Here is a 19,302-nt window from a genome sequence, read left to right on the forward strand (position 1 = left end):
ATGTGTATTTTAGTAAAATCTTTTGTGTCATTATTTGTGAAAGAAAGTGTCTGAAATAAGCTTTAAATCTAAATGTGAACATAACCTAAACTTTAAAAGGAGGTGAGTGAGAGGGTGAAAAAGTAGATGGAGGGAAAGGAATAGACTATGAAAAAGAAGAGTAGCCAAAAACTGAGGTCAGGAGGAGGAAAAAGAGGCAGAGAAAATAATAAAGACAGCAGGAAGAGGAGGTGAGAGTGGGAAGAGAGCTCCGAGGAGAGGAGGCTGGGAACATGGGATAAAAAGGCAGAAGAAGAGGAGAGCATGGCGGGAGAAGATTGGAACAGGGAGGTGAGTATAGAAAAGAAGAAAGAGAGATGTAGACAGACAGATAGATGACTGGGAGAATGGTTTCACACCAATAAAGGCGAGAAGAGTCCTCAGGATGGCAGTGTGCTGCACAGTGGGGATGTTTAAAAGTAATTGGTGACAGGACGGCGGCTGTGTGGTTTCTGAAACACCAAATTGCTCTGTACTGTGCATGTGGGCATGGAGAAGCTAATTTAGGATAAGGGTTTGGCATTCAGAAACACATTAGGACGAATCCCCACATTGCTTTTGTTATTTTGGCCACAAAACCAAGCCTCATGATGGCGCTATAAAGTCAGGGGATGACCAACAAACTGCCATCCCTGGAGCCACGCCTCTAGCACGGCTAAAATAATATTCAGAAAAGGTAAAGAGAGGACAGAAAAGCACAAACACCATCAATTTTTTAATTAAGAAATTTAAATAACTAAGTAAGACCTCTGAAACAAACTACATGCTCACCTTATGCAGAGCTTGTTGGACGACAGGAACGCCGGCCAACAGACTGGACCAGTCCAGCTCTATCTGCCTGAGCTGGGAGTGGACGGAGCAGAGATCTGGGTCTGAAGTCTGAGATGGTGAAGTTTTCTTGTCCTCTAGATTTCTATCAGAGTCTCCATCTGCTTCCCTCAGCTGCACCAGCCGGGTTCCAGCACCAATTACAGCCGCCTTCAGTCCAGATTTGGTCTCCAACTCTTTGGTCAAAGCCTAAAATACAACAGTTTTGTTTTATTCTGTCTGTGGGGTCGTTGATCAGAAATCTACTGACATGCTGCCAAAGTATCTGACATTCAGCTTTTTCTAAACGTGAAGTGTGCATGAGGTCCTGACTACACACTAGTCTAGACGCTCTAATTCTAGTCAGTTCTATGTGGACAGACTTTAGTAATCTGAAGGCCAACAAGGTTTTTATCATTACAATATGAGAGACGAATTACTTGAAGCTGATGTTATTTATTAAAAAATGCTAAATTAACCTTCTGATTTGGTTACTTATAAAGGAAACTTTGTATAAAACAAATTATTTATTTTCTCGGGGGAGTTTGTTATTTCTACTCACCACAAACTGGAGGTAGTGGTCACGCCTCTGTTCAACATCCATCTCCTCATTTGCTGAGACGGAGAGCTGACTCCATTTGTCAATCAGCTCTCTGGCCCCGCCCATCCAGTCGGCCAACGCAGCGGAGTCACGTAGAAACCTGTTTATTTGTAGAAAATATTTTTATTGTATTTTTAGACTTCAAGATTCTTGTCTGATGCTTTTTATTAGATTTTATATGAAAAACAATTTTATTTGACTGTTTTAGTATTGTTTTGATCACACTGTAACCCACATCACTTAATAAAAACATGATTAAAGGAAGGAACATTTTACCCAGTCAATACTGGGTCAATAAGAATTTCATTTAAACTTTTCAATGAAAATAAAAAGTATAACTCAAATATCAGCCTGTCACGTTTAAAATAGACAAAACTTAGGACAAGTTGGGAAAGTGTTCTTTTTTTTCTCTTTCTCATCTCTCACCTGCTCCTCAGCTTCTTGTTCGTGTCTACGCTGGTGCGTTGGTGCTCCGCCTTCTTGTGCAGGGCTCTCCAGCGTGCATCCAGCTCTCTGGTGGACACACCCACTCCCTTACAGCCAAATCTTTGCAGCCAGAGCCCCGCCTCCAGCATCCGACTCCACCGCGCCTTGCTCCCCTCCAGAACGCTGCACAGCTCCTGCCAGGAGGACAAAACTTTGTAACGCTTTCTTCCACAAAAGCTCCACATAACTTCACACAGGGACACAGACGTCTAAGATCCTCACACCAATATAATTTTACTTAACCTAAAATCACAATAACCCTCCAAAACGTCCCGTCCAAACTCTAAACTCGGCCATTTTGTGACATGTCAGACTCGGCCTGCTATGAACTTTGAATATTAGCCTGGTTCTGTCTAAAAATCCATCTTCCAGGATCTGAAAAGCATCCACTTCCACTGTACTGATTATAATTAGAGCGTTTATCTTGTTTGCTTAATCTGCACACAGTCTGAGATGTCTTAAAGGCGCCACTCCTCAGTGCCCCCTTCTTCACAATCCATTTCAGATGAATAAGAAACCCATTTTCAATCCCTCAGTAGAGAAACGGGGAATATGAATTCTAGCTGGAGGTCTCCGCTTGGCTAATAACTCACATCAACGCCAAGGAACATCATGTGCTCCTAAAGAAAACAACCCATACGCTTGAATTTAATTGAGCCAATTAGGTTTTGAGTGCCATGCACAAAGTACAGCATGGAGAGCGCGCCCGAAAGTCTCCAAATGAGCAGAATGGAACATTGCAAAATGCGCTCTGTCCCCCGGCCTGTTGGTAAATCAGTATTATCCCCCAACGGTCGGACAGAACATGTGTATTAGTAAAAATTACCTGGTAGAAAGAGAGCTTGTCTGATATCTGATCTTCAAAATCACCCCCCTCGTGCATCTTGGGAAATGAAGTCTCAATGTCTCTCAGCAGGGAGTCTGCCCAGGAGCTGTCCTCCTCCCACTGCGACCAGATCTGAGACAGATGGAGAAACGATGACAGTCAGAAGAGATGCCGCTGTTTCGTAAAATCCACTCTGTGATGTTATTAATGCGTTAGCAAAATATACTTAAAAGGTACCAAATTCATTTGGAAAAACTTTGGGGAACAGATTTTTGTTTGCTTTTGATGATCCAGAAGTAGCATTTCTGACACTCTGATACTGTATTATTCTACCTCCATGCACTGCATCCATTATATTTTCTTAGACACCTTCTAGTTCCAAATGTTACAGTAACAAAACTAACAGCTCTGCAGCACCATGCAGCACTGCTTTAAGCTAGGTGCTGATGTTTAGCAGGTATAATATTTACTTTATGATTGTGTTAGCACGCTAACATTTGCAAATTATATATTTTTAAATTAACGTATTGGGGACATATGTGTGGAGGTTAGACAAGAAGGATTAAATCAGATAAATTTACGACATTTGAATACTCTCAGGTTCCTTGTGGGTTTTGTTTTTGAGGAGAAATACAGATCCTCTTTCTAACGTCTCCCCAAACTTGACTCTTGTACATCTGCAACTGCATCGATTTATTATTTTATGCACTACCTGCAATGTTTCCCGCATCCTGGTCCCCTTCTCCAGTCCGTGCTGCTGCAGTCGGGCCACCTCATCCTGCAGGTCCATCCCTGCACCCTGCCACCCCTGGAGGGCGCTCTCTGGGACCCTCTGGGTCAGGTCCTGCAGGATCCTGAAATGGTGGCCCAGGAACTGGAAGAACTTCTGATAACAGAAAAGGCACGTAATGTTAAAGATTAGATGTTTACGCTTTTATTTTTGGATACCAGAGCACTCTGACCTGTACGTTCTCTGTTTCCCACACACTGACCATGTGACTGCTGTGCTGCTGCTGGAGCTGAGCTCTGTTGTGGAGCTCTGTGTCAGGCTGCTGTATGAGGCGCTCAGAGCCCAGAGCGAGCAGCTCCTCCAGGCTGTGGACCAGCCGCTCACATTGCTGCTGCAGCTCCACGCTGCTCTTCAGCTCCTCACAGCGGGAGCGAACACCACCCAGAGCGCTGTCCAGCTCACCCTGCACATAGAAGGCACAGACAGTTTCCAGATTTAAATATGCTTGTGGCAACTGAATGATCACCTATTCAGTATCATCTTAAGGGACTAAGCTTCCCAAATGTCTTAGACATGTACCAGCTAACGTACCTGCAGCTGAGTAGCCTGGTGGATGAGAGAGGCAGGCAGGTGGTGTTCAGCCTCATCCAGCAGGGAGCTCACCTGCTCCACCTGCTGCTGGAGACACTCCTGCATCTGAACCACAGCCTGGAAAATAAACACATGTCCACTGTGACGAATAGAAACTTTATGTCTCGAACTCACCGCTCGTCTAACACATTTGTTTTTCTGGCTATTCTTCAAGTTGTTTAGTTATTTACATCTCACCATGGCAACATCACACAAGGTCTTCTGAATGAGTTACGTCCTCACTACCCAACTGTATACTGGTCAGTTATGTGAATGACACAAAGATAATAAGCAACGGTAGATGGAGTACATAATAATAATAACAGTAGTATTTTAGTTTTGACAGCTTATATTCATCAAACATTTTCTTACTCAAGGCAAGAAGCACTCTAGCAAATGCAATCTCTAGACTTAAAGTAAAAAGTCACTTGATAGACCACCTTTGACCTTTTAGGTAATAGGTTTGAGTTTAATAGGTTCGACTTTTTTTTATATTTGTGTCATCTTTGTATTGAGTATTAATAACATAGGCTGAAACCTAAAACCCATCTAGGGCTCTAATCGATCAGCAGCAGTTCACTCAGATCCTCAGTAGCTTGTTGAAGTTAAACATCTCTTTGGAAACAGTACCTGTAGTTGCTTGTTAAGGTCCAGGGTTCCATTGAATTCATTAATTATTTGGTGAACAGTCGCCTGGTTAGAAGTGAAGGCTGCATGCAACTCGTTTAGTTGTGTCTGTTGCTTAAACAGACAACACCGGTTCTGCAGTAAACAACAAGGGTTTTATTGTGAGTAAACAGGAAGACTTTTTTTTAAGGCTTCATTGAAGAAATAACACTTGTTATAAATATGTGAGTTACTGTGTAAGTGATGATGCAACAATAAAAAAACCTGCAGGACAACTCCCACAGATCAGAAACACTAATACAGTTGAGATAAAAAATCAGATTAAGTATATAAATATTCCAGGGCAGATCACTGTGTTCCTGTTAATAAGAGCTGATATCTGACCTGTTGCTCTGCAGTCTCCTCCTGCAGGTCTCTGAGCTGCTTCTCTCTGCTGCTCAGTGCAGCCTGGACCACGGGAAGGAGTCTACACAGAGAGTCTACACCCTGCTGACCACACTCTGACCCCAGGACACGGCTGACCTTTGACCCCTGCGACGCCAGTTCACTGCCAAGGGTAGTCAGCTGTGCCGACAGACTCTGAAAGGGAATCCAAGGAGGTGCTAGTTACTTTGCATCATAATAAGTAGGCTGATGGAGTGCAGGGATAGTTTTGGTCCTTCACATGTCTTTCAGGAGATCTTTTGCAAAGAGCGTTTCTCCTTTGGTTCAGCTTTTTTTTCCCAGTTAATTGATTAATTGTTTAGTTTATAAAATGTCAGAAATTTAAACTCTACAGCCTCTGTGAGGCTGTACTGAGCTAAATGTTAACTTGCATGTTAACCAGCGTGGTGTAGCATGATAGCATGTCAACATTTTCTAATTAGCCTTAAACATAAAGTATAATATATAACATGATATAATCTTTATTTATAGAGCACTTTTAAAAACAGTGTTACAAAGTACTTTCACAAGAGCAAGGACAATAAAACACATCAAACGAAAGAAGAAAAGTTTGTTTTAAGAAGGGATTTAAAAGAGTTCACTGACTTCGCCGGCTTAGGCTAATTTTTTCTGTTTGCAAGAATTTAGTATCACACAAATTCTAATTTTGACCAGATGAAGGTTTTAGATGAAACGTTAAAGATCAGATAAATCAATCAAGTTCTCTCAATTCATCCTGTCTGTACCAAATGTGCCAACGCATCAAGTACTTGTTGATATTTCAGTCAACAACAAAGAAACAATTTGATTTGTATTTTAATTTAATGAATTTGAATGTGTTATCTGTGTTTCGACCTTTATTATAGCCCGGATGAGTGAACCTGCTGAGTGTTTGTTTGTGGTGGGTCTCACCTGCAGCTGCAGCAGCCTCTGCTGTGCGTCTTCTTCATGTGGCGTCCCAGCAGGAGAGTGCAGCAGGTTGTTGATGGCGGACAGGCACAGGGACGCTCCATACAGCACATGAAACAAACCCTCGTCCAGCGTCTGATGGGAGCCGTCCACAGCGGGGGCCTGAGGTCGGAGAGGTAAGTAACTATTAATAAACAGTGACATTTCAGGGACAAATTTATACTATGGAAGTGTTGGAGTCAGATGGAAATGTTGACACTTTTGTCAGATCAGCACAAAACAACATGAATCAGGAAGAAGAGGAGGAGGCTGACATCTGCTGTGTCGCTTGAGGAAGCGCGACACCTCTTCATCAGTCGCGCGTCACTATCTCATCGGCTGTCTTTCGTGTTCATTGTTTCCTGCTCTTCTTTTTGTAAAGTGGGATGTTAAAATGTGTTTCCTGCGGCGAGCGATGAAAGAAACAACATGCCAGGGATTCCATCCGAGCACTCTTTCATTCATTTCATTTCCAGCTCACTTTCATTTGAATCGGATTTCAAACAAGTGAAGAAGAAATGTGGTGTGAAACTCGATCTACAAAGACGAGACTGTTTAACTTAATACCTGTGGCACAACTCTTCTCCTCTCTTGTTGTCAGAGTGGTATCTGATGCTGATTCTAGTTTCTTTTCTCATTCGTTCACTCATTTACTGCTAAATCACCTGTAGCCCCTCACATTCATCTCCTGGCCCCTTAAGGGCTCCTGACCGGCAGGATATGAAACCAGCAACTGTTCAGAGGCCACAAAACATACATATCCTCGGATAAACCGCCACGACAATGAGTCCGCACCTGATTGAGATGCTCTGTCGCTGTGTGTCCCAGCTCCCTCAGGTGGGTGATGTGGGTTTGGAGCTCTTTCAGGGTTTGCGTGTCAATCATGCGTCCCACTGTTCCATCACTACGCCTCCTAGATGAGTCTGACACCTTCAGAGAGAGAGACGCACACGACTCTTATCAAACCCCGCAGGAGTCCCCGTAACACCAACGAGGCATCGAAGTGCCTTCTGCTCAAAGAAGGTGATAATCAAGCGTGGCGAGAACCCCCCATTTTCCATTTCTTTTTTTTTTTGTATTTTGAAAAGTGATAATCAAGCACTCCAACTCTCACTTTGAAGGCCTTACTTCAGGAGGAGGAAGCAGCCAGCTCTCCTCCAGAGCCAGCAGCCGACTGTGAAGGCGATCCCACTTCTTCTGAGCAGAGTGCTCCTCCACATCAGCCTCAACAGGAGGCGACCTGCAGGGAGAGAAGAAGCTGAAAATTAACACTTCATCTTCCTTTCTCTTCTCTTTCTTTTTTCCCTGTGGCCTCTGATTCATGGTAGGCTGGAAGTATCTGTTTAAATCTTATGTCTATTTCTCTCTAAGAACTGGTCCATGAATTTAAAATCTAATTGCATTGACTGGATAAATCAATTTAAACAATTTATGAAGTTAGAAGATAAATAATTAAAACACGGTGTCTTCCATGTCAATACATTTTTATCTTATATTTACTTATATTTTGAGTTTTATTCTATCCTGTTGTGTGAAAGATACTGACACTCTTTAACAAGATTATTAAATGTGTTTTTTACGGCCTTAATAAGAGGTCAAAACGACTTGTAGAAAAAAAAGTATTGTCTTTTTGGGGAAGTAAAACTGGAAAGAAGAGACAAATAAAAAATAAATAAAACACAAAATATGTGCCGCGCACTCTGTAATACATTTAAATATAAAATATATGTAATAAAACACCAGATGAGACAGCGTGTTACCATGGTGACAGCTGGCTGTGGTCCTCTGCTTCCTGGCTGTGGAGTCGAGCTCTGCTGCCCTGCCTGGAGATGGCCTGAGTCAGTCCTCTCTGTTCAGTCAGCTCCTGCTCCAGCTCCTGCCCAGCAACCAACAACAGTTCAATGTACAGCAGAACCCGACCCATCCGGGGTTTATAACACGGATACCAAATTTGATATTTAAGGATATTTCGACGTATCGGCAGATATTCTCTCTTTACTTCTTTTTACAAACACAAAACATAAACAAAGATTATCCCTAACATGTGTTGTGTGTAGAGAACTTGGCATGATGCAGTTTGAAAAGAAACAGTTTTTATCGTTATAAATAGGAATTTGAACAAAAGCATAGTTGATCATGTCAGCTGATTGCATCCCTCTGGTGGACAAAGTATGCAACGACAACACTCATAACATGATGAAGGTCGTCTTTCAGGGGTTTTTTCCAGTTGTAATTTATCGGCTGTTATAAACACTACTGGGTCCAGTACCTTCTGCTGTTGCAGGCTGCTCTGTCTGAGCAGTTTGTTTCTCGGTGAGGAGAAGATTTCCTGAACGTTGCTGCTGCTGCTGCACTTCAACTTAGACTCCAGGTAGTGCCCTGGCTGAGGTACCGACTTCTGAGGAGGAAGAGGTGAAGAAGAAACACGGTGAGGGAAAACAAAAAGGTTTATCGTCATAATCAAAATTATGGTCGACAGCTTAATTGCAGTGGTTCTCATCATCATCTATTTCATCATCAGTGTATAAAGTAGAGTATTCATTTAGCTGACGCTTTTATCCAAAGCGACTTTTATCCAATTGCTATATATGTCAGAGGTCACACGCCTCTGGAGCAACGAGGGGTTAAGTGTCTTGCTCAGGGACACATTGGTGGATTGAAGTAAATACTGACTCCCTTATTGTATTTTTCCTTCAGGAGCTGTTAAATTGCAATTAACTCTTAAGACACATAAATGACCTCTAGAGTTGAGTCTCCTGACTTGACATGAAACTTAAAAGCAAAGACATTCTGATTAAAGCCAGAACAATAAAACAGAATAAAGAGAGCTACAGGCCTTGGTCTCAGCTCTGTTAAAAAGTTCAGCACTCAGACTTGAAAGGCTCATTTTGCACTTTGCTTTAAAAGACTTTTCTTTCCTCAAAAAACTGTGCTTAGTGCCTGCGGATATGACACTAGCCACAAGCCTGCAATGGCTTATTTGCAAACTTGTTAATAATAATCAGGGAGCAACTTTTCCACATGTTCTGCTGTCAGCAGCAGAAACACCCGCCTCAACGTGTCTTTAAACTGAAACTGAATAAAAATAAACTAAGAGAGCAACTAGCTAAAGGAATGAGATGGAAGGATTTCTGTTTGGTGGGAAAGATGATTTCTTATGTTATTTTTTCCCAAATAAAAAAACCCAACAAATTAATTATAGCATTTAGTGAGCAGAAATCTATGAATACGCACCTGTGTTATTGTTCTCTCCTCTCCCTGTCTGTCCTGTAGCAGCTGCTGGAAGCAGACCAGGTTGGCCTTCAGGAGCTCCAGTTTGGAGGAGAGCAGCTCAGCTGTTTCGTGCTGGGATCCCACAGCTCCCAGTTCATCCTGCTGCTGCTGCTGCTGGTCAGCGGCCTGGCCAAGCGCCGCCAGGCTCGCAACGTTCTGCTCGATCTCCAAGAACATCTCCTATACATGAACACACACAGTAAAATAACATCCACTCTGTGCCGAGCAGGATGCACATGCATGGCAGAAAGCGGCTTCATTATCTCTACATGTTTGATGTTATATGTTTGTTATGTTTGCATGTTTCATTTATTAAAATTAGCATTACAATCAATAACACTTACATTATATTCAGTGCCCCAACTGGCACTTCAACTCCTTTCAGTGTTCACACTTTATTGTTTCAGCTCCCTTCAGTGCTTGGATTTCCACTGACTCACACCTTCTGCTTACACTTTAGCTACAGCCTCTTTCACACTGGACAAATAAAAACCCCAACACCCCTAATTTTCACTCCCCTCTTCTGGCGTGTCTCATCAATAGTGTTAGCATGCTAGGCTAACAGTAAGACTTCATATCCAAACTGTGAAGTCTTTCAGAGCACACAAACACTTTAAACACCCCTGTCACCTGCTAACCATGGTGCTCTTAACCAGAGACACTGCAGCTACGTCTTCATTTTTTTACAGTCTGCGGGCTCCATACTGTGACCACCGTGACGCAGTCTCTGGCCTTCATGCTGCTTTCTACTCTTTATCAACCCTGTTTTCCAGCGTGGTCGTGACATTGAGCATTAGACAAAAACAGAAAAGGCAAACTCGTCTACTGACATTGTGAAAGGAGTCTGTCTCCTATTTTTACAGGGTTTACCAGCACACACTCTCTCATCATGGTGTTAAAAGGGTATAACTCTGCAAATTCATCCAACTTACCCTTCAACTCCTCTTATTTCCACTGAAGCTAAGTAGTGTCACCCCCTTCTGTGTGTTGCTTGTGCTTTAGTTTTTTTGACTTCTCTATTACAATTTTACAGTGTATTTCACCACACTTCCTGCCTTCTATTGTATCAGAAACAAAAGCCATAGAATAGCTTTGGATTATGAGGTCAGCTGTTTAAATTAGACCCGGGTCATGAATAAGGCATCTCTGTGAACGAGGCTCTTTAGTACATTTGAACAGACGACAAGATCTCATCAGTTGCTGTTTGTTTGCCCACAAAGCTTCATTCAAATGTGACGTGTGACTGTGGGGTGTGTTTAATCCTGAAACTTTAACGGAGGCTCGAGTTACGCTCTCAGGGTCGGCAGGGAGTGAATCCTGGGAGGAAAATACCTGCCAAAAACTTTGAATGTGGACATAATAATGAAGCCTGTGAGGGCACGACTGTGTTGACTGAAAACTATTACACCACACACATCCCCAACCGTCAGATATCCACATTTTACATTTTACTTGTAAACCAGAGTGAGCAGAGATGAAAAATAATAGTAAATCTATAGGATAGTATTAAGTATATCTACTTCAGTACAAAAGTTTTAAGTACTATATTCAGGTACTCATTATCACTATAAAGTGCCTTTGAGATTTTCCATTTAACTTTATATACATTTTATTAAGTAGACCTTAGTTTGTTAGAAATGCATGTTGGTCAAGCTCCAGCTCTTTTTATAAATTAATTGTAAGCCTACAAAGTATGAACAAAAAGCAAAATGTGCCCACCCCGTCATCTGTGATTTTTGCACTTTCTTTTCAACAAACATATCTGGTCAAACTGTCAAACAATAGTATTTGGTCTTCATTTGTTCATAAAATAAAATAATTTGTTTATTATTATAAAACGGGGAAATGACAGGGTGGACGAAGGCTTTAATGGCTGAACTAGAAGACAACACATCATTTGTTAACCAACAGGAAACCTTTAAGCATTATGAAGAATGATTTTTGGAAACTTTCTAGTTTTACATAAGTCTAAAAAAAAAACAGAGTTTACGACAATATGGCCCTGCAATTAAAAAATCTTCAGACCTTTGTCAAAAACACATCATGCAACGTTTTTTAGTATTATTAATTAGTAATGGTTTTGACTTGGTCATTTTAACAGACTGAAGGATTTTCTTTGTCACTGTCATTGCTCTTTCAAACAGCCTAGGTTTTGTTCTTTTACATTTGCACAGCTGTCTTTGCAATCTGTTATATAGACTATATGTTTAGATCGCAGTCTGTTGTTTTAATTACATAGAAGTTTGTAAAATATCACTAAATCATGATCATCAACAGGCCTGCTGGTACCAATATTACCAAACAAACTCCCACTACACTAAAATGAAGCATATATGTGAGTAATAAGTGTTTAAATATGTTTAAAATTATAAGAATGTGGGGAAACTAAGCACAAGTCCTCCATGTAATGTACCATGTCCATCATAATAACAATCATAACAATATGACGAAAATGAAGAAATAGAAGTGTAGAAATGTTATGTACTTCCAGCAGTTGTTTAATGTTTTTCATGCTTTTATCTTGTATTGTTTTTGTATTATTGTCTCTTGGGTATTATTGTCTTTACACTTGTTAAAGCACTTTGTAACTTGTTTTTGAAAAGTGCTCTACAAATAAAGATTATTATTATTATTATTTAAACCTCTAATTTAACACAGACAAATTGCTGGTGATGATGTCACTAAATCCATTGGTTACCCCACAGTGACAGGGTGGACAGCAATTTCAGGGACACGTACAAAATGTTTAATATTATAATAAAAATTAAAGATAAATGATCAAAATGATTTGTTTTATGAATGAAACTGCTGAGGACCAAACCGCTTATTATACTCATTGAAATTAGCAGAGCAGCACGTGGGACATACAAAAACCACTTGCACTCAATCAAAGAAAGTGATATAAAGCGAGGGAAACATTTCTAATCTGATGTGTGTGTAAATGTCTGGTCATTTATAATAAAACCTCTGAAATCAATTATTTTATAATATGTTCATGATGACTGAGTAATTCTGAGGAGGACACCAAAGGTACTTTATAGTGATACTGACCCCGTGAGTATTTCCATTTCACTTATATTTTTATCTCACTATGTTTATCTGAAAGAGTAACTTTCAATTTTTATTTTATTTTAATGAATGTTAACATTCAACAAACTGACACAAACGTCCGTCTCCCTCTGATTTGATGAATGGAAGCAACAGCAACATAAAACGACTGATAAATCTGTAAGTGTGTTTCTGCAGACTTTTCTACTAAAAATGAACTTACAAAAACAGAATTAAGCAATAAATTAATTAAATTAATGATTTAGTTGTTTCTTTCTGGATAGAGGAAAGTCTCCCAGATCAATGTCTGCATTCATTTCTGTTAATACAGTTGAAGAAAGACAGGAAATGTAGGCGAGGGAGAGACAGAAATCATTGCAGCAAAATATATCTCCTCATGCCACAAGGGCAACCAGTTGAAACTCAGACTAGATTAATAAATAATAATGTACTTTAAAATGTTGAAATTATTTTAATTGTTTGTTATTTTAATGATTGTTCCTTTATTTCACATTTGATACAGATTTTTTTGTTGTTTATTTATTTTATTTTTTGTCTCTTAGTACACATACACATCTACTGTTTTATTTATTTATTAATTATTTTTAATATATTATTTTAATACGCTTACTGCTTTTTTTATTTTTAATATTTATTTTTACTTGTATTTATATATTTTACATTATATTTTTTCATTATTATTTTTTTAACACACACTGATTTATTAACTTATTTAATGAAATGTATGAAATTAATTGCGTTATGGCAGAAAATTGTGTCCTCTTACATTTAATCTTATATGTATGATCTTTTAATATTATTATTACTCTTCTCGTGATGTCTTATAGATTTATATGTATTGTGTTTTTATCCTTAACCTTTCCTCTCCTATAGTCCTTATGTTAGTCCGTCCACATTTTCTAGGGTTTAGTTCAGAGCTGTGAGATTGTTTTGGTGTTTTCCCTCTCTTGTTGTTCCTCTCCTCTCCTGGAATGTGCATTCAAGGCCGAGAGAGGATCTCTGTTCCCCAAAACATAGAAACCTAGACTGTGTAAAGGATGATGCATCCCTTTACCAGCTGAACCTGGGCCGCTGCAGTAAGGACTGCGGACTTAGTTTGTTTAGATTAAGATAATATCCAATCTGAAACCCACCGGAGTTTCAGAGTTTGTGCTGCCACAGAACTCAAAACAGGAATGTTTTTCATAGATCATGAACGTTTTGGAGATACTAGTTTTTCACAGGACAACAACATGTTAACTCACCAACACAGTGTGTGAAAACATCCAGTGTAAATTGATAATATAAACAAGTTTATTAGTAGCCGTGCTGTAACTGGTGCTGCGTTCTGCAGCCTGTTTTCACGTGTTGTTCGGTAGTCAGGGAGACTTGGCAGAGTTTAAAACTACAACATTTGATTAGTTGATTTTTAACATCCTGGTCTTTGCCAGTCTGGCCACCACCTCTGCAGACACACTGCGCCCTTTAATGCAAATACCAGCAGCTGGCATTTGGCGTTTATTAAACTATGGACTGATGGGTTGATGGATGAAGCTTCCTGACAGGAAACAAAGAGAGAACTGGGGATATTTAACGTTGTATTGAACTAAAGCATCACAAGCATACAGAACATCAAGACATTTACAGACAAGAGTGAGGCAAAAGACTAGACTGCATTAGGTTAATATTTAGCGAGACGACCGTTCTGTCACTTTGTCCAGCAGCCCTGGTTTGAATTCACAGGCTGCCATTTACAAGCAGACTTACAGCCAACTGCAGAGGTAATAATGTCCCAGAGGGGGACAGTTAATGAACTCTGCTCACTGAGACTCATCTGAAAATGATCTGGCCTGAGAACAAGGAAGTGATGATACAGCAAGACACAGCGTGTCAGTGAGGACAGCTGATGTCCAGGAATGCTGTAAGAGGAATATCTAGAGATAGAAAAATACTAATGTGTTGCACCGACCGAAAGGGAACATGTCTTATGGAATAACGTTGAGCGCAGTCAATTATAATGTTTACTTATATTCTTACTAACTAACTGAGAGACCAAGCTGATGCTCTTGCTGCATCAAGTAGCAACTTGGATGAAGATCGATATTTGGATGTAGCCTTTTAGTACCATAAGTTTTGTATTTATAATAATATATAATAATATCTTATCAATAATTCCTTAATATTTTCATCATGTTGTATTATCTTAACGTTGTAATCCTTTCTCTAAATAAAACCTTCATATTTATGGATGGATTGCCATTTATGAGAATCTGTTATGTTTGAGTTATTCTGTTGTCTGTAGATATGTAGTCATACAAAAGCAGTCTAATTGATTCTTGGGCTGCGGTTACACGTCTGTTAACTTTTCACTGAAAGCCCAAATTCAGCCTTGTTTTAGTCTAGACGTCAGGACTGTGTTCAGACGGCTATTAGAATTAAATTGCTTGCCGGCATGTTGCTGCTGTTGGGTGAACACTATCACAAAATTGTCAACTAGAGCTAATTTTTGACTACTGACATTGTCAAATTTTGATCATAAATTTACAAAAGCTATTATAAATGTTGCACTGAAAGTGAATAAACAAAGAGAAAATTAAATGTTCCACTTATTATGTCGTCAGCTGTTCACATTCAGCTCAACATGCCTGGTTACATTTTCACCACCGTAGAGCAAAGTCGTTTGGAGAATGATGAAGTTTAGATATTTTTGGTTTGAGATCTTCCAACCCAGGTAATGTTGGTTATTATTCAATGCTTTTCCTGCTGAGCAAATATATTAATGTGACTCTATTGTGTGTTTACAGCCGTAAGTGGCAACACAGTCGGCGTTACTGTGTTATCATCACAGAGATAGTGAAAACAAACAGATCACTGACATGTGAGTCAAATCAGCTGCTGGAGGAAGCTCCCTGACAGAAAGACCTGCAAACATAAATGTATTGAACGCAAACTGGCTTAACATTCCTTGCTGATGCATTTTGACTCCTCCACGCACAGACGTGTCTTACGTGGGCCGGAAACAAGCGGAGGGAAATTTGAACCCTTGAGCGGCCAAAATAATCCTCAGAATGTGATTATCTTAACTTTGTATCTGTGCAGAGCTGAGATAAGGAAACGATTCATGAGTCATATTTTGCTGTTGTGCAACTTGAGATGTGTGTAAACTCACGACTCGTCCAGTGACCTGCGATTGCTGATACTCTCAGCTGATTGGTGCGCACAGACCGAACAAAGGCAGGATTATGATCTCAGACTGTAAGAGCTGATTGGAAAAACAAGATCATGACTGTATGTGACTGACTTTCAGGACATTTCAAAATGAAACTGACCTTTGGCATTTTGTATCACCCGTCCCAGAGTCGTCAATCAAACACTGAGCAGTTCTGTTTTGTCCTGTTAATTGAATCTTCTGTTGATGAAGCCTGATTCATTGTGGTCAGCGTTGTAAACATACTTTAGTGTACTTTTGGTCTGAAGCTGTTTTTGGTCTACATCCCTTCCTCCTTTAAATGGACATTCAATGGTATTTTAGACAATTGTGTTCTTCCAACTCTGGCAACAGTTTGGGGAAGACCCTTTCCTGTTTCTAAATGACAATGACAAATTATTATTATATATACTGTATATATTATTAATTATATAATTCAGGCTTCAAAAATAATCAGTTAAAACTAAGAAGTCTCAACCGGTAGACGAGTTCTGAAGAAAACCTTGCTTCATTTTGAGGGACCACAAGCCAAACGCATGAGGAATCACTGCGCTAGAGGATTGTTTTTCCTAGAAAGAGCTTCCTGATACTGTAGCAAATCATAAACTTTTGATCAATAGCAGACATTTGTTTGTTTAAATTTCATGAATAACAACCAAGGTTAAAATCACACAGCAGCCCAGGACGCATCAATTTGGTAATTTGAAGGCTGAAAGACATCCAGCTATGTGTGTTAAAATTCTTTGGGAAAAGTTTTCTATCTAAGCTACATACTGTACATTTCCATCATTTCAACATCATTTCTTCATTTAAAATCTAAGCCTGTATTTCAGAGTGTAGTTTAAACCTGCACTCACTTTTTAACCTCATTTAGCCCTGTTTTAACTCCCTGTAGGTATCTAGACGTCTTTTGACCTGTAAATCCTGGGAGTGGCCTGTTCCCCTGGTGGGCGGAGCTTACCTGGCAGGTGAGGAGCTGCTGCTCCATGCTGACCTGCATGGTCGATGAACCGGCAGCTACCAGGCTCCTCTGGGCGTTCTGCAGCCACAGCTCCAGCTGGCAGACGCTCTCTAGGCAGACATGGAGGACACCTTCAATGGGGCGGGGCCCAGGCGGGGACCCGGCCGGCCGAGGCTCCTCCAGGGCCTGGGACACAAACACAACACACCTGGCTGAACCTCTCTGCTCCAGGGACGCAGGTAGAGAAGAGGAGCTGAGCAAACTGTGTCTTTAAGTTGAAACTACCTGAACTGGCTGCAGCTCTAATAATAATCTAATCCAAATAATTCTGACCTGGAATTCTCACACTAACACTTCCAGTCTCTTTCCCCTGCCTGGTTATCTCTCTCTCTCTCTCTTTCCCTCGCTCTCTGCTCCGCCCACCTGTGGCAGAAACCACTTCCTGGAGCGGTGGCAGGGCTCCAGTGACAGCGACTCTTTATCACAGGAGGACAGAGAATGTAAAGAGGCCTCAGGCTACAGGGGTGGAGCTGAGACGGAGGCCGGGTGAGCTGAGTGAGCAGTAAACACAGACACTTCCCTACTTCCTCCTCACACTGTTAGTGCAGTTTGCAGCTGTCAACCATCTGATCTCTTATTCTACCACAACTTCAGGTCTAGGTTTTAGTGCTCTTTTATTCTCCTGTACTTAAGACCCCGACCCCTGCTTCCCGCTTCTTTTTTTAAAGTATTTTGCATGGTGTGCAAACTAACAATGAATCAAATGTTTTCTTTCATGGCTGAGCTCTGTGCATACCGTTGCCAAGAAACTACTGAGGATTTGAAGCGGCCTTAACAGGAGGTGAACACCAAGAGTCAACAAACCTGCACTGAATGAATCACTTGACTAAAGCATTCAGCAGACTTTGATGTCACACAGGTCTAATGTGATTATACAGCCTCTTTCTCTTTGTGAGGAGAGAGTATTTACGATCAAAGGTTGTCTCAAATTGGTAATAAATATGAAACTTTTGAGTCTATACCGTACATACTGAGGGAACATTTTTGCTAGTTCACTTTAAAATACTAAGTTATGCTCTGAAAAATCCATTACAGAGGGCAACAAAACATAAATAAACATCACAACATAGTGTTTAACGGTCAAAACCTACAGTATATAAAATATTAATTTAGTCTCAGTTAGATCAATATAAAGCTGTATAAATGTAAGTGGGAAGTGTAAAGAAGTTCACAAGTCTAAATGCAAAATGTAATAAAAATGCATTAAAAGGTAAATGCAAGTTAAAGAAATACAGCATTCACCAGGGTTGAGTGTGAGTCAACCTGCACATCAAGCAGGGTTGTATTATTATCATCAATCAATCAATGGATGGTTATCTTTTAATTTAACAGCAGTTTTGTGAACTTACTCCATCAGTGAGTTATTTATGTGCAACCAGGCCCCAACTCTGCATCCACTCCTGCACGGTTAGAGGGTTAGGAGGGGGACGGAGCTTTTGTTTGTGTTATCATGCTGGAACCAGCAGTGAATGGGACTTTTTATTTATTTATTGCTCATCAGGGCAGCTGCAGTCTGAATGTGCAGGTGGGAGGCGCTGAGGCCTCTGCTACACTGACTTTAGAGGGTGCATACGCAGGTGTAGTGGCTATGGTTGCTGCTGTTTCTAAAAGACTTCAGATGTTGGCAGAACTTTGCTTTGAGACCACAAGCTGTCCACCTCACTGCTTTCTGATCTGACAGCTCTAAAATCTTTGATTTCCTCACTACGTGTACGTGAGTCCTTTGTGAGTGTGTTCTGGACAGGTGTGATTGGGTCCTTGTCCTGTGTGCAGTCTACAGGTGTCTGTGTGCTCTGTGTATATACTGTGTGTGTCTTCAGCCCCTCTGGGTCTTCCACCCTCCATGCAAGCCCCCTCTGTCCCTTCATGAGCTCCTGACACAGAGAAAGAGAGACGGGGGAGTAGATCACTGTTGTGGGTTTATTTGTCCTCTTTTTTTGGATATGTAGACAGAATGGAAAGACAAACGTGGAACAAGGTACAAGTACAGCACATGCCGTGTAATGTAAGACATCTCAGTACTGCTGCTTCCAGGTGAAAACCTTATATCTCCAAAAATAGTTTTACTGTTATTTGACTGGAACTGATGAATTGCTGAAATCATAAATGAGCCTTAAGCATCTTACAGAGCAAGTGACATCATTTTTGATTAGTTGAGTGTAAACAATACTAAACTAAAACTAAATTTGGAGTTTCGTGGTTTTTACCTGCCAACAACAGTGTGTTAATCGGTAATCATGTCAAACCAGTGCATTTTCATGGCCAACAGTCATTTTAAAAAAGGTAATTTCCTGAAGTACAAAAGCTGTTTCGTAGAGAGTGAAAGTGAACATGGTGATTCATAACAAAGTGGGAATCTTCCTCCACGCTCCCCTCCTGCTGCCAGGCAGTGACTGAGCAATTAATTGAAGTAATAATTACTCAGTTAATCAATCAATTCTGTAAACAACAATTAATCATCATATATGAAAATAGAGATAGCAGAAGCATATAAGCAAGCAAACAAGAGTTTATTTTAACAGATGTGCTCCATATTTGCTGGCAAATGAGCTCAGAGAGTAAATGAAAGGTTAATAATCAAAAGTTGTCAATCACCATTCCCTAAAGGATACAAAAACGTGGTTCACAAAATATG

General features: G+C 40.4%; 1 protein-coding gene across 1 annotated transcript in view; it reads right to left on the minus strand.

The window, feature by feature from the left end:
- The window catches only part of LOC119910789 (nesprin-2-like), a 157,418-nt gene that overhangs the window by 45,267 nt on the left and 92,849 nt on the right, over window positions 1–19,302 (minus strand). The window contains exons 78-94 of the mRNA XM_038729597.1: window positions 17,031–17,083; window positions 16,608–16,869; window positions 9,352–9,570; window positions 8,387–8,515; window positions 7,878–7,993; window positions 7,246–7,357; window positions 6,913–7,047; window positions 6,082–6,240; window positions 5,131–5,325; window positions 4,750–4,881; window positions 4,081–4,197; window positions 3,752–3,952; window positions 3,472–3,645; window positions 2,760–2,891; window positions 1,874–2,067; window positions 1,409–1,547; window positions 811–1,056 (exon numbers count right to left, since the gene is read on the minus strand). Coding sequence (XP_038585525.1) covers window positions 811–1,056; window positions 1,409–1,547; window positions 1,874–2,067; window positions 2,760–2,891; window positions 3,472–3,645; window positions 3,752–3,952; window positions 4,081–4,197; window positions 4,750–4,881; window positions 5,131–5,325; window positions 6,082–6,240; window positions 6,913–7,047; window positions 7,246–7,357; window positions 7,878–7,993; window positions 8,387–8,515; window positions 9,352–9,570; window positions 16,608–16,869; window positions 17,031–17,083 — 2,715 coding nt within the window. The remainder of the gene's footprint in view (window positions 1–810; window positions 1,057–1,408; window positions 1,548–1,873; window positions 2,068–2,759; window positions 2,892–3,471; window positions 3,646–3,751; window positions 3,953–4,080; window positions 4,198–4,749; window positions 4,882–5,130; window positions 5,326–6,081; window positions 6,241–6,912; window positions 7,048–7,245; window positions 7,358–7,877; window positions 7,994–8,386; window positions 8,516–9,351; window positions 9,571–16,607; window positions 16,870–17,030; window positions 17,084–19,302) is intronic.

This window comes from Micropterus salmoides, unplaced genomic scaffold (genome assembly GCF_014851395.1).
Source record: "Micropterus salmoides isolate LMB-PRFRI ecotype aquatic unplaced genomic scaffold, ASM1485139v1 Ms_hic_scaffold_19, whole genome shotgun sequence".
Classification (NCBI taxonomy): Eukaryota; Metazoa; Chordata; class Actinopteri; order Centrarchiformes; family Centrarchidae; genus Micropterus; species Micropterus salmoides.